Here is a 14,441-nt window from a genome sequence, read left to right on the forward strand (position 1 = left end):
GGGCAATAGAGAAATGTGTATCGTAAAATGAAACGAGTGATGGAGTATGAGAAATGGAACATTCTGAGACGATATGTACCTTGAGTGTTATGAGAACATAATGATACTTACGTATCATACATTCTTACGTTATTCACACGTCTTATTTTTGTATAATATTGTCGAAGCAGAAATATAACTTTTAGTATAGTCCTTATAATTTATTTAATTTTAAACAATTCATGAAGTTAATATTGTCATGGACACAACAAGTTAATTATATTACAGAATTCCAACTGTTTTGGTCCGACGCATGCAAAATGAGAGACCACAAAAGAATTCAGAGAATCAGCAGTTAACCAAAGCCAGAACAAAGATACACGACGAAAGTCTTGATATACTCATTTATATCAGTTTATTTACCCAACCACGTTCCTCAGTATAACCAGTTTGTTAACCCTCTACTGAATGTTATCTTCATCTGAATACTGCAAACAAAAGTCTAGCAAGTTTTGAAGCGGGCATGGACTTGTAAATATTTTGCATCAGAATGAAAGTTTATCTTTATTGCCACTTAGTAATATAGAAGATAATACGAATAGTCCTCGTAGATATTATTTTGTTATTTAATAAAGCTTCATCTTAATACCTACTTTCATTAACAAAACTGTTATTTATAATCAATACCATGGTTTTGTGACTTTCGAATAGTAATAAGCCATGAATTCTCTGCCATACCACACCCTTCAAACCAGAACACAGAAGCGCTTAACACTGCTGTTATGAGGTAGAAATAGGTGCGGCGGTGGAGCCGCCGGAGTCGAACCACAAAAGGTTCTACACCTTGTTGTTGCAATTGTATTACTTGAGCTACGGTTACGTTCACAAACAACTTTTATAACTTAGAGAAATTACCGTTTTTATAATCGAAAATTGTTTACAACAGTAACTCCAGCGATATTAAAACTTCAAATGAAAAACAGTTACCAAATACTGGGAAATAGCTCTCTCCTAGCATTCCCTTCCTCTAAGCTATCCTTTAACTCAAGTCTGACGTTTCCGTCTTGTTTGCGGAGCCTAAATTAAACGCTGTGAGCTGTAGGTCGCCTGTGTAACTTACTGGGACTTGCTTTAACATGTGCAGACGATGTACCAATTCCCTTAGAACACTGGTACCAAATCGGCAGGCAGAACAACGACGATTACATTGATCTTTTGTGGTACTACGACACATAAAAGTTTAGTGTTCCAAAAGATTGTGGACAGTGTTATTAATTATTATTACAGGTAAAGCATTATATCACATTTATAATTAAAAGCTAGAACAATTGTTTGACACAATAATAAGCATTTCATATACATATATTGCCTCTCTCAAATAAAAGGTATGAACATAGAATGCGAATGTAAATAATATACGGACGTGATTTATAAATATAAATTGGTTATGCGTACGGACGGCCGTCCAGTTTTTTGTATCGCAAATTCAGCAATGCCGAAAAATTTCGGAATAAATCATCGAAATGGTGTCAATCAGAAACCCGAAAACACGTATTAATCGAAAATGGCCGCGCGGTTTCATACAAATTAACGCAATACCGCTTCTGACAATCCGCTAATACCGCATGGATATTAATGAACGAATAATTGGTATTGAAGGTCTGTATTTAGTACCACAGGCCACAAGGACATAAAAGCTACTAAAGAAGTATGCAAATGCTTACATAATATTATAAAAAAATATAATATTATAATAATATAATTATGTCGTTTTTGCTAATCTTTATGTTAACATTTTTAATGAGTTATTATTGCCAAAAGTATTAATATGTTCAAAAGATATAGTTTTACGTTAGCTAAAATACAAGTTCGTAGTTTTCCTTTTGAAAGTTTCATCACTTTCTATCCCACCTCTCATCGCTTTAAAAGATAGGTAGAACTCAAAAAACTAACTTTCTGATATCTTCTCAAAAGGGCTTTATTTACAAGAACTGCCTTCCGCGTGTGATCTCCCAAAATGTGGGTCAGTTAACAATACCATTAGGGCTACCTATTTCAGGGCCCGGTTCACTCGTACCCTCGTCTGTTACAAGAAATGTTGAGGAAGTGACGCCACGATAATGGGCACAACATATTATCTCATTATCAGTGCATTTGTAGCAAGTATGTAATAAATAAATGGAAATAGAATATGCTGATGTGTGGTATTTAAGTTAAAAGTATCACAAAAATACAAATGTGGCAGAATCTACATGTACGATCAAAGACCAAAATTTGTATTCAGAATATCTATTTCATATTTTAGCAGGTTGTAAGATAAACGGTTTAAATATAATATTTTTTTATAAAATTATGCTGTTATAACATAAAATACTGTTAAATGGTGAGCTAAGAGCTATAAAATCATTTGGTGTGTCAAAAACACAACAATCTGGGCCCGTATTTAAATATCAGTTAATGCAAGCAGTGAATACATTTAAAACGATTCGAATAAATTAACGTGAAATGTACACCACTTCTGCAAATAAACATATAAAAAGAAATCTACATTTACTTGCAAAAGTAAATTAAGGCCTTCGAATACACTATACCTAGACATTTTTTAAACACATTACCATTCTTATTCATCATAAATAAACAAAAATTGCGGCCAGAATTTTATATAACGAAGTGTATTTTAACCTCACGATCTTTGTATGCGATTTTTTAAACTTTAAAATTGAAATTTCTGTAAACCACTTATTTACCTGCAATAAATGTTGCCGGTAAAGTGGGTTAAGGCAATCACCGGATTGGTCACTGTCCAAACTTCGACCAACGATAATTTGATACAGAGGAACGTTGAACAACAACTTACAGCGTATTTATCCATGCCCTAACAATAAACAGAGAACATATGGAGCCTTGAATTCATCTACAATATAGGTTCCCTATCCCTTTTTCATATTTCAATTTGATTAGACCAATAAACTAATCAAATTTATAGAAAACTATTTCCTAACAGAAATATTACTAAAGTACTTTAATATACTTATCTGGTCCATCGACTCGACGAATGCACTTTCATTTATCTACATTTCAACAGTGAAGTACCCGAATATAAATAGGCCAGCCATATTTCATAAAGTATTTTATTAGCTGAAATATGAAGTAGAAAGTGGCAACAGAACTATTCACATTATACTATGAACATAAACTGTGCCGGCCAAGTAGGTCATTAAAAATTGTTCCCGTTCTAACATAAATCATATTATAATTTTTGAATATCTTAAAACTTTTTAATATTGCCTACGTCATTTTCTTTTCTTGCTCTCACTTCACTTAGGTTTTTTATAGAAATGATCACTTATATTAATATTTTATTTGAATTACAGAAGTATATAACAATCTGCATGTCAAACCGTATTAGTGAGTAACGATTGCTTCCTTTCTACCCCGTACTATTGATACCTGGTGCAATATGTATAATATAATGTTCCATGAATATTATGTATGTGTGCCTTATTATTGTTTATGTTGATAACTTTTGTAGGATTTTTATTTGAAAGAAAAATAGAATATGTCATAAATATTCGACCACACTTCATTAACGATTCAAACGAAAACCCTATATTTCTTCGAAATTGAGTATACGTCGGTAGCAAACGTCTTCGAATTCGAAATGATTTTGTCCCGTAGCACCTTAGAGCATCAAAAATAAAGTATACGGTTAATTCTCATTGAACTATTGTATTACAGTAGCACAATAGGTAGTCGTCGGCCACTTGGCTGAAAATGAAATAATGTTTCCACTTTCTGTCCTTATCCGACTAATCCAGAGCCGGACCCGCGGTAATAATTCAGGGAAAATTCCACGGATAACCAAAGCCAAGGCATTAATTCTAGGTTCCAGTCCAGATGATAAACTTCATACCTGAAACTATTGCATTGTTACGTAGTGTATCATTGTAAAGTGCGATCTAAGCACCTGAGTTTCGCTCTTCGATGTTCGTCCGGCCATAAGATTGATTTTATTTAACACGCTTGTTTTATGGCTTTGCAACCACGCTAAGAGGGGTACCTAAGTAAGAGTAACCTATCTATCAGAAACTTCTCATCTACGTTTATCTTAATTTCCTAGTCTTAAACTGGAAGAAAAAAATGTATAGTACGAAACTTTAGAATATTGTAGTTAATGACCATCCCATGGATGTAATATAAATTTTCATAATGTTTACTTCCAAACAAATTCTTTATACAAAATCTGCTACTGCTATAACCATTATCCACAGAGTTGCTTCAACGCCAGACGATGTTTAAAGTAAAATCTTTACAGCCCACACACCAACCGCTTAAACAATACAAAGATATTACCATAAGAACAATAAATTCACCAAGAAACTTACCGCTGAAACAGCACTCAGTTGCAATGCGAGAAGAAATATGTGAAGTGTGGAGAAACGTAGATAGGAAAGAGGCTTGAAGTGTACAGCGCATAAACAAAACAAATTAGTTTTAAAATCCAGAACATAAAAACATTTCTATTTAACGAGTTGCAACCTTGTAATGACCAACTTACAAAAGTAAAATGAGTCTGAGCTATTTTAAAATTAAAAGCAAAAAAGAATAATTAAATCTTTAAGAGAAACGTTCACAGTTATAGAAGCCAAAATAAAAGCCTCTTCCTCTTTCCTAGTACATTGCATGGTACACAAAGTGTGCGGAGAATAAAATCAGTCACAACTCGTCTATTAATTTGTTTAGTTCCTGGTGTACTTGAACTTCATTCTTAGAGGTGATATTTGAGGACTTTAATTATATTTAGATAGTTATTGTGTCCATATTTACTCTATTGCTTCTCATTTAACAAATGTTGTCCCTATTTCCGCGTTCCATCGCCATCAATAAATCCAATCAGATCAGAAAACAGCCAGTTGCACTACTGTTTGTATTGGTGAAAGCTTATTATTGCGTGCAACATGCTCTATATTTGTACCTAATAAGCCAGAAACCAAAACGTCTCCATAAGCACATTCGCCATAGCGTTGGAAGAAGTATGTAAACTTCCTAAAAGATAAAGCTTGTAAATCTGCTTTATCCAGAGGCTTAACGTATTTAATCGTGTGGACTTTTTCAAGTCCCTTGTTTATCTCATCGTAAGAGCTTACCGAATTATTTTTTGCATCAATGTGTTTCACTAACGATCGCATTAAGTTCACTGTAAGCAGATTACATATATTCTGTACTAGTAACTTGCTGTTTAAAAAGTTTTTAGCTTATATGTACTTAGTTTTATATAAGATATTTTTATTAATATTACATTTTATTTTATCTTTTTAATTTCTTGCCTTATAAAAGTATATAAAATTCTCGTGTCACAATTTTAGTTACCGTACTCCTCCGAAACGGCTTCACCGATTTTTACCAAATTTTATATGCCTATTCAATAGGTCTGAGTATCGGCTACTATCTATTTATATGGCAACACAACGTTTGCCGGGTCAGCAAGTAAAAATATATTTGTACGTATGACATGGGACGACCAATTCATATTTTAGTAGCGTAGTAGGACTTCGTGCTTCAAGCCTCCCCCAGTTGTGAAGAAACATCTGTGATCAGCACAGAACACAAACGGTGACATACGATAAACGAACAACCACGTCCCATCAAATAATTTTATTTCTAAAGGAACTCCACTTAAATTCACTATTAAATGTACGCAGAATTTCCATTTTCAAATGCGCATAATCATGAAGTTTTAACATAAAAAACACCACTGAATAGATAGTGGCGAATGTTACGGCGAAGTAATGTCCAGGACAAATATTTAAGCAAACAGACCGGACTCGTTGCACCTTCAAAGCGAGCTAGGAGTATGTTTTCTCTTTTAGGAATGCATACATTTCTTGTATTTACAAGTAGAAGTTTATCGAACAAACTCCTATGCAATAGTAGTATTTATTCATTGGAGAATACTAAGCTTGAACACACTCGTATCTTTTGTAAATAATGAAAATTTCTAGTACATTTTGTACTAAATATGGCATTGGAGATGGTTTATATACTTGGTGATCATCTTTCAGATCAGATTTCTATGAGGCGACGGCGACCAGCTTCCATATTAAGCGTCCATTTTAGTCTGTGATCAACATCAGGTAGAACTAATCTACTTATATGGAGCTGGTTACAAATGTCCATGAGCAGCAGTGTCAACTTACAATCTGGTGGACTTAATACTTGTTTGCTACAATCATATAAATATAAAATAAAAGTTTTATAAGAATATACACCCTACGTAGTAATGACGTAGTAAATCCTTATTTTACTATGGTAAAGAGTTGATAGTAACCACGTGAGACATCATTTATAAAGAAAAAAGATAAAGATCTAACATAAAGAGACAGAACTAGGCTTCCTTGAGACCAGTTAATGTTTATTAAAACAGTCACGTGTAGCACAATATAGGACACTTTGTACGAGGGAGAACATTGTATTTCCTTACTACATATCAACGTCAGCCGCAGCTATGACTAATAGCGGGCCTGATTCCCGAGAATACTGGGGTTTGCATTTCACGGGTCAAAATAAATGTAGTAAACAATAAAGATTGCCGAGTTCCTCTATTCATATATCAAGTCGCTAATATAAGTTGTCACTGAAGAAAGTGGTAGATCCCTTTGTGGTTTGACTCCAGCGGCACCACCGCCACACCTATTTCTACCTAATAACAGCAGTGTTAGGCGCTGCTGTGTTCCGGTTTGAAGGGAGTGATGAGGGAGACAGACTTTTCCGAGGCGTTCCAGCTTAGTCCTCAGGGGTAGCGGCGCATTTGTGGCCGATCTCAGGTAGGAATATCTAATCCTATCTGGGGTTATTACAGATGTCCATGGGCGGCAGTTGCCACTTACCATCAGGTGGACTGCATGCTCGTCTGCTACTCCTATATTATAAATAAAATACTTTTGAAGACATTACAAAAACAACATAATTCAGAATCTTTAACATTTTAAATTCTTAAATAAGTCTGCTAAGAATTATAACACAAAAGTCAAACATAGTTTCTAAAAAAATATCACTTCACCCGTAAAACCATATAAGGCAACTAAAGTATGAGTCTAAGAGACAGAAGCAGGCTCATCCTACAAATTCCAAGAAGTCTGAATTTATCTGATCACCAACAGCAATTGCTAATCCTCTTTAGCCAATACCGCTTTGCCCTAGATCCAGCAATAGAGGTTTAAAAATCAATGGATGCAACACACAAATAATAGGTTCTAAAGGTGGGTACTGACCAACGTTACGAGGTGTAATGTAACGTGTTACACAGCGAGCATTTGTGCAGTCAGTACGTAGAAACAAGGCGCTCGCAGCGAGCAACGAGCCGCTCGTTGCTCGCTGCGAGTGCTCCACCCGGCTGTCGGTTTTTTGGCGAACCCTTTGTGTGTTACGCGGTTCAGTCAGTACGCTCTTGCAAGTAGTCACGAGCGCACGCGCGTCGCGAATCATCAAACGTCGTTCATCTATATTTTAAAAAATGGAGTGGGACAAAGAAAAAACTTTGTTTTTTATAGAAAAATACAGAGATGAGGAAGTGTTGTGGAATGTAGCTCATCCAGAGCATTATAACAAACTCAAGAAAGAAGACGCTTGGAATAGATTGGCTTTGTTACTCGACAGTGAAAGAGAAACATGTAAAAAAAAAATGACCAGTTTACTGGCATCATTGAGGAGGGAGAAACAAAAAATTAAACAATCAACTAGTACAGGACAAGGTACGTAATTATTTATTAAGTTTTTAAGTACATAGGCCCACAAGTGACAGATACAATTACTTATTATAAAAAATAAATACAATTATTTTGCTAGCATAGATAACGATATTCACGAAATATACTACTTTGGGTCGACGTTTGTTAATTGCAACTTTAATTTCAGGTGCAGATAAAGTGTACCATAGTAGTTGGTTTGCATACAAAGCCATGATATTTCTACTTGATAGAAATAGACCTCGTGCTACAACAGATACTGTAAGTCCATTTTAAGCATAATTATTTTGCCAGCTTACAGACCCTTGCTGAATGCAGTATTCAGCAACTTCATCACGAACATTGTGAGCAGATCTTGTAGCCCTTCGCGGTCTTATTTGCAAGGGTAACATACTAGTCATATCATTGTTACCTTCTCTCCAGTTTCCTAATCTGACTTGGCCGTTCGATTCTTCGTCAAAGCTACCTGCAGGGGTATATACCTGAGCATTATTACCTTTTCTTAAAAAATTGTGAAGGCATGTTATTGCTGTTACGACAGATGTCGCGGTTTTCGGTTCTAACAACATAGGTTTCCGCAAAACTCTAAACACTGCAGACAATATGCCGAACACATTTTCCACCACTCTACGAGCTCTGCAAAGTCGGTAGTTATATATTCTTTCTTTAGAACCACGTTCATGATATCCTGCATATACTTTCATCATATTTCCGGAAAGAGCAAAAGCTTCATCGGCAACAAAGTAAAATGGAATTTCTTCTGTTCTTGCTGGCAACGCAGTGGGTTGAGGGATGTTTAATGCATTAATTTTTAGTTTTTCGTTTAATTCACAGTTATTGAAAACCCCTCCATCAGATATTCTTCCTTGACATCCAATGTTTACATACAAAAAGTTATATTTCGCGTCAACAACTGCCAGTAATACGATGCTAAAGAAACCCTTGTAATTATAAAATTCACTTCCACTGTTGATCGGTGACTGCAGTAAAATATGTTTACCGTCGATTGCGCCTAAGCAATGTGGAAAATTCCACAAAGTATCATAGTCATTTGCTACAACCAGCCATTGCTCTGGTGTTTCTGGCATCTGAAATAATGATTTATATTTATTTTCAGCTACGTGAAGGTGAAGGTGCTTCAGAACAACCGCTTGGTGATTGCCCTCCGCCTGCCAATGAAAGCGACAATGATTGCCCTCCGCCTGCCAAAAAAAGGAAGAAAGCAGTTGTCCCAAGCCCAGAGGAAATAATGGCATCTACTTACAACATTTTAAAAAAGAAAACCGAGCAAACGGAATCAACTTCGCACAAAATTGACGAATGTGAAGCCTATGGTATTTTTTTGGCAAATAAACTAAGATCGTATTCAAAAACAACAAAAATGCATGTACAACATTATATATCTAATATATTGTTTAGTGCTGATCGCGGAGAATATGACTATGTTGGCATGAATACGAACAATTATTATTCACAAGGATACTCTACACGAACAATTTCAAGAGCCTCACCGATGCCACAGCAAAGCCAACCGATGCCACAGCAAAGCCCTGAAACACCTGCATCAAATACGTCCCATCAAAGTGACTATGGGTCACCAGCTATGAGTGAACGATTTTTATCAGAATTTGGTGATTTAATTGATTAAATAATTTGATATGTAATGACTGCTTTTCTGAATTAATTAAAACACTACATACCTTTACATATTCTTTTAATGCTCCAATAAGGGCTTCGCTGACCTCTTTTACTATAAATCCTATTCGTTGCTTTGATATCTTGAAAAGATATTGCATACTAGTATAGGAATCTCCTGTTGCATAAAAACGAAGCGTTAGTGCTAATCGTTCGGTGACACTGATTGCTTTTCTATAATTTGTATCCTTTTTATGTACACTTGGTCCAATTAAATTCACGAGTTCTTCAAACTCGATCGGAGACATACGTACAAAGTTTTTATACTGTCCAGTAATCATTTGGTTTTTTAAAATTGCTATCAATGACAAACCACCACATACGCCTCTGTTTTTAAATAAGTTTGATGTCCAGTAACGTTTTTTCTTCTTCTTAATTTGGATAAAACAATAATTAAGTAGAATCAAAGATACCAACGCGGCCTCGCTGTCGGCCATCTTGAGTGAACTGGCGGCGAATATGGAGCACAGAGTTTTGACGAGCATGTTACGCCGATTTTAGAACACAGCGTAACGTGCTCGATGCGTACACGCTCGATGCGAATGTTACATTACACCTCGTAACGTTGGTCAGTACCCACCTTAAGACATTTTGTATCATTGAACATCGTATTTCCTTACTCACTGCATACAAACGTCAACCGGAGCTATGAGTAATAGCGAGCTTGCTCCCTGGGAATACTGCTGGAGACATAACCATTTTACAGATCGAAATAAAATCAAATTTAGTGCACTGGATAAATCCTATGTTATTTTTCCTCATTCGTGTAAATGTGTTATTTTTATTTATATATTGCTTAAAATAATTAAAGTTTTATTCTATTCTATTCTATTTGATATCTTTATTTTTATCTTTATATTTATATTTTATCTATTTTTCATACCTTTGTTTGTAAGTTTATGATAAAGAAAAATAAATATCATCTTTCGTTAGTGACAACAAGTCTTTCCAGACATTTTTTACTTGTTCTATTCTTTGAATATCTTGCTTCTGAAATCAAAACTGCTTCATCAAAACGAGTCTTCAAACATTTATGAGGTGGTAAAACCTTCGAGATTCGACTTTAATTTCTACTTGATAACGCAAATGTACCTAATGTAGTTCATTATTCAAATACGTGCACATTACGTACACGTTTCATGATAGTTCTGAATAAAAAAATATATTACAAATAATCACCCACTTCACTGACACCATTTCAACCATTATACATATATGTGATCCATTCATCTAAAACGAGGAAACATTAATACAACAGAAATAAACAATACAACAAAAAGCTTCCCATATTAACTTCGCATACAAAGTGCATCAACTTCACAACCGACCTCACGAGTTGAACTAATATTTCGAAAACTAAACACCACCGCTCGACAGGACATATTCACGTTTACAGGCAGCCAGTGACTTTCACTTTCCGGACCTTTGTATGGACCTTCGCTGAAACGGGGCCAGCGGAACGGAGCATTCAGTGGCAACGGAATAGAGCATTCAGGGCTTCTATAGAATTTTGAAGAGTGTTTGCTTTTAGGGGCAGAGTGTAGGAGTACTTAGGTACTACGCGTTTATGTTTCGCTCAATAAGCTGTTTTAATGCATAGTGCCCACAGTGCACTTACTGCGACCCCACTTTGTAGTTTATATCAATAAAAGGGAATGGAATAACGTATTTGTTTATATTATATCTAACTTTTACCAACATATAAAAATCTCCCAAGACACGTAATACGTTTATGAACATTTCTAGTATCTCAATACGCATTGAGGCTAAATCATGGTGAAGTATTTTTCAGCCACCCACAGTAATGAGGCTAGTCTAGTACTACTATCTATAAGGGTGACAGTTAGATGGACAACGTTAGGTAGTAGTTAAGATCTGATTAATGTAAATGCAATGCATGAAAAAATATATATTCATGCTTTAATTTTAAAAAATAAAACAAAGATATAACATCTGCATAATAAAGTTTTCTTGAAACTTATACTTGAGAAAGATGAGAAATTACTTTACGTAGTGCTCCAGTGCTCCAACACAGCGACTTCAGTAGCCGTTTTGTTGTTTCTAGTAGGAAAATCAGTTTCCGTACACTTTCTGAAAATATCAAACGTCAGATGCAGCAACTGTCGAAACTTCAACTTTAATGCTACCTTTTAAATTCTTATATTAATAGTTATATAGTTATACTTAAATTAATAGTTATATACTCGATTATTAAATTTTTCGATCAAGTACACAATTTGTACTTGTAACATGGTAGGACAAAATCACATGGGTATCACTGGAATTGACTTGTTACTTACATGAAAATGCCTTTTGAAATTAAATGAGCATAGCAGGATCATCGTAGAAACCCCTAGGGCATTTTCTGTAATTCCTCGTATGTAACATTCGACAACTACGAAATCTTCTGCTCCTTCATTAAAAAGAGCGAAATATAAAGTTACTGTGTCGCTTTTACTTTGCACATCAGTTAAAATTATAAAACGTTCTTTCCCATCGCTGACAAAATTGGTCAAAGATTTCCAAATTGAACAATTACTGCTATAAAATCTGCTACAATGATTTTTGACTCCAACAACCTTTAACAATGTTCGCATTAACTAAGTGAGTAAGAGAAAGTAGATTAAGACAATTACTGAATGGATCACCGTCCCAACTCCGGCCGACCATAATATGATTAAGAGGAACGGGCAGCAACAACTGTGAACGAATTTATTCACGTTCTAACTTCAGAAAGGGTTGGCCTGAAACTAAACTAAAATATAGGTCAACTATATAATGTACACTAATGGATGGACAAGCTGTATCGAGAAAATTTAGTTACAGTTTACTAATAGACATAGCAACATTTTTAAGCTGGAATATTTTCCAGCAAGGTTTGACTATTGAAACATCATTGTTAGGAATTATTTTTGATACCGGTCTTATCTAAACTAATACATGTAACGTTCAGATTAAGTCTCAACAACTTTAAATCGCAAGTAATGTACTAACAAACACTTGTATCTAATCAATAAGCTTCATATCCGCAGATTAGCTAGATATAGTAGAATATTCTATACCTACCTACTGCAGTGAGTCGATAAGCAAATATTGGCGGCGCCCTGCAGCTGAGTGGACTGATGACTACAAGAATATAGCTGAAATGCGGTCAGAATAGAGAAAATTGTACAAGGCGTAAATATAACTCGAAAATTATTCAGGCTGAATAATAGGTAAAACACATTAGAAGTAAAAAAAATACTATCTTATAGGGATAATATTGCAAGTTGGAAAGGCTATAACTGCATCTAATTTGGGTCAATCACAACTGAATAAATTATTTGAACAGCCAATGCACATTAAAAACTTAAATAGAAATATAAAAGCGGCACCAAACTGTATAGGCGAAATAAGATTCTGACCTACATTATGGAAGCGAGACCACGTGCATTAAAAAAGACAAATATCGCTGTATACTGTAGTTAGATGTACTCCTTAAAATAAATTTGCGCAAAATAAAAATAATACATTAAATGTAGTATATTTAGCAAATAAAGCGCTGCAACCGCTCATTTGTAGTTGAAACGCGAGAGGAGTTACGTGAATTGTGGAAAACACAGCACAAAGCATGTACGACACTCCACGTAACTAGTACCAAATTCGACAAGTATTCGCTTTAATTCAATTTTTGTGGATAGACAAACTCTCGTGACGTAAGTTTATTTGTAGTGTTTGTGTGTTAATTATTTTTTTAATGTCCAATATGTACAGTACATATGTATATGAGTTGTCTACGATCCCATACACACAATAAAACATTGTTTGACTTCGGACAACGCACAGCTTGGACCGGTGGGTCTCGGAGTAAGATTTTTTATAGAGGTTACTTATGTTACGTAACTGGTCCTTAAGTAAGAAAATTCGTCGCCGCAGAGGCTGCAAGGAAAATGCAAGATAGTTTTTAAAATGTTTTCTTAAATCTGAAACTTCTTTCAACTCAACTCGTCTAGTACTAAATTCTAGGTACATTAGCGGTCACATTTCTAAAAGCAAGCCCTGGGAGCTATTTGTATACTAAATCTGGAGATCAACTGTGGACACATGAAATCCGGAGTTCCATCTAAAGTTTCGGGCATTTGCTATTCCGTTGCATTTATGATTGTCTGTTTCAGATGCAATTTGCGAAGATGAAAAATTGATAATAATGATCGGTCAAGTAAGCCCTCCTCTGTATGAATAAGACTTACGCACATAAGGAGACAAATCTATCTGACTGTTGTTTCATAGAATGGATATATTAAATTTGTGGTTAGTTCCACATATATTTATAACTTACAAATTCACATAAGTACCCTCGTTCAAATTATGTACAATTTAATGAAAATTGCGATTGAGATAGCGGATTATGAAATTGATTAGAAATTCAATTTGCGTTCCAACGTAGGGAATATGCTTCGTTATGTTATGAAGGCAAACACGATGCTAAATTACAGCGATATCTGTTTTCTCCTGAGGATTAGGTACATATCTCCAAGTTATTGATTCACGCAGTCAAGCGAGATTAGCAACCGTCTGAACTGAACAATAAATCAAACAGGTGACATATCTTGTCTCGAAGCAAATGTACAAATATTTGACTAAAACATATTTGGAATTCATACGTGTTCTGAGATAAGGCACGGTATCTTGACTAAGAGACTACTTAAATATAACCACTATGATTCATTGCAAATGGATCAAAAACAAATCAGTGAACACTTACTTTTTAAAACAATTTATGTCTCCAGCTGAACTAATAATAATCTTTAGAAACAAAATATTATTTTTAAGGAATGAATCAGATACTACCGCCTTAGACAGAGACGTCAAATTAGACGCCGAGGGGTTTCGAATTCCATCCCCTTCAAGTCGATCTATATGAATTTACATAATCTGTTCGAGGCCTTTGTGTTTGTGTACTAGTTTTCGTGTATCCAAGACATACTCGCACAGAGAAATCTGACGTATAGATAGTATTTATGTAGTCCGTTATAAATTGTT

At 35.0% G+C, this 14,441-nt stretch overlaps 3 protein-coding genes across 5 annotated transcripts in view; 1 reads left to right on the top strand and 2 right to left on the bottom strand.

The window, feature by feature from the left end:
• The window catches only part of LOC140757965 (peripheral plasma membrane protein CASK), a 318,332-nt gene that overhangs the window by 260,870 nt on the left and 43,021 nt on the right, over nucleotides 1-14,441 (bottom strand). The gene's annotated exons all lie outside the window — the stretch shown is intronic.
• Nucleotides 7,493-9,429, top strand: LOC140757963 (uncharacterized). Its single transcript, XM_073093883.1, has 3 exons — nucleotides 7,493-7,730; nucleotides 7,894-7,985; nucleotides 8,842-9,429. The coding sequence occupies exons 1-3, from the start codon at nucleotides 7,493-7,495 to the stop codon at nucleotides 9,370-9,372; spliced, it is 861 nt and encodes a 286-aa protein (XP_072949984.1). The 3' UTR covers nucleotides 9,373-9,429.
• LOC140757962 (uncharacterized) lies at nucleotides 7,982-10,004 on the bottom strand. Its single transcript, XM_073093882.1, has 2 exons — nucleotides 9,425-10,004; nucleotides 7,982-8,812 (listed from the first exon to the last, which is right to left on the bottom strand). Exons 1-2 carry the CDS (start codon nucleotides 9,902-9,904, stop codon nucleotides 7,997-7,999), a joined length of 1,296 nt encoding a protein of 431 aa, XP_072949983.1. The 5' UTR covers nucleotides 9,905-10,004; the 3' UTR covers nucleotides 7,982-7,996.

The sequence above is a fragment of the Epargyreus clarus genome, unplaced genomic scaffold, assembly GCF_041222505.1.
Source record: "Epargyreus clarus isolate Ecla_fem2 unplaced genomic scaffold, WU_Ecla_fem_2.2 ptg000005l, whole genome shotgun sequence".
Classification (NCBI taxonomy): domain Eukaryota; kingdom Metazoa; phylum Arthropoda; class Insecta; order Lepidoptera; family Hesperiidae; genus Epargyreus; species Epargyreus clarus.

What these genes read in the sequence shown, in the direction of transcription:
- LOC140757962 (XM_073093882.1), bottom strand. Translation starts at nt 9,904, where the DNA reads ATGCTCGTCAAAACTCTGTGCTCCATATTCGCCGCCAGTTCACTCAAG. An exon ending in CATTAAAAGAATATGTAAAG is followed by an intron (nt 8,813 to 9,424) that starts GTATGTAGTGTT and finishes TCATTATTTCAG; the next exon opens with ATGCCAGAAACACCAGAGCA.
- LOC140757963 (XM_073093883.1), top strand. Translation starts at nt 7,493, where the DNA reads ATGGAGTGGGACAAAGAAAAAACTTTGTTTTTTATAGAAAAATACAGA. An exon ending in ATCAACTAGTACAGGACAAG is followed by an intron (nt 7,731 to 7,893) that starts GTACGTAATTAT and finishes CTTTAATTTCAG; the next exon opens with GTGCAGATAAAGTGTACCAT. An exon ending in CTCGTGCTACAACAGATACT is followed by an intron (nt 7,986 to 8,841) that starts GTAAGTCCATTT and finishes ATTTATTTTCAG; the next exon opens with CTACGTGAAGGTGAAGGTGC.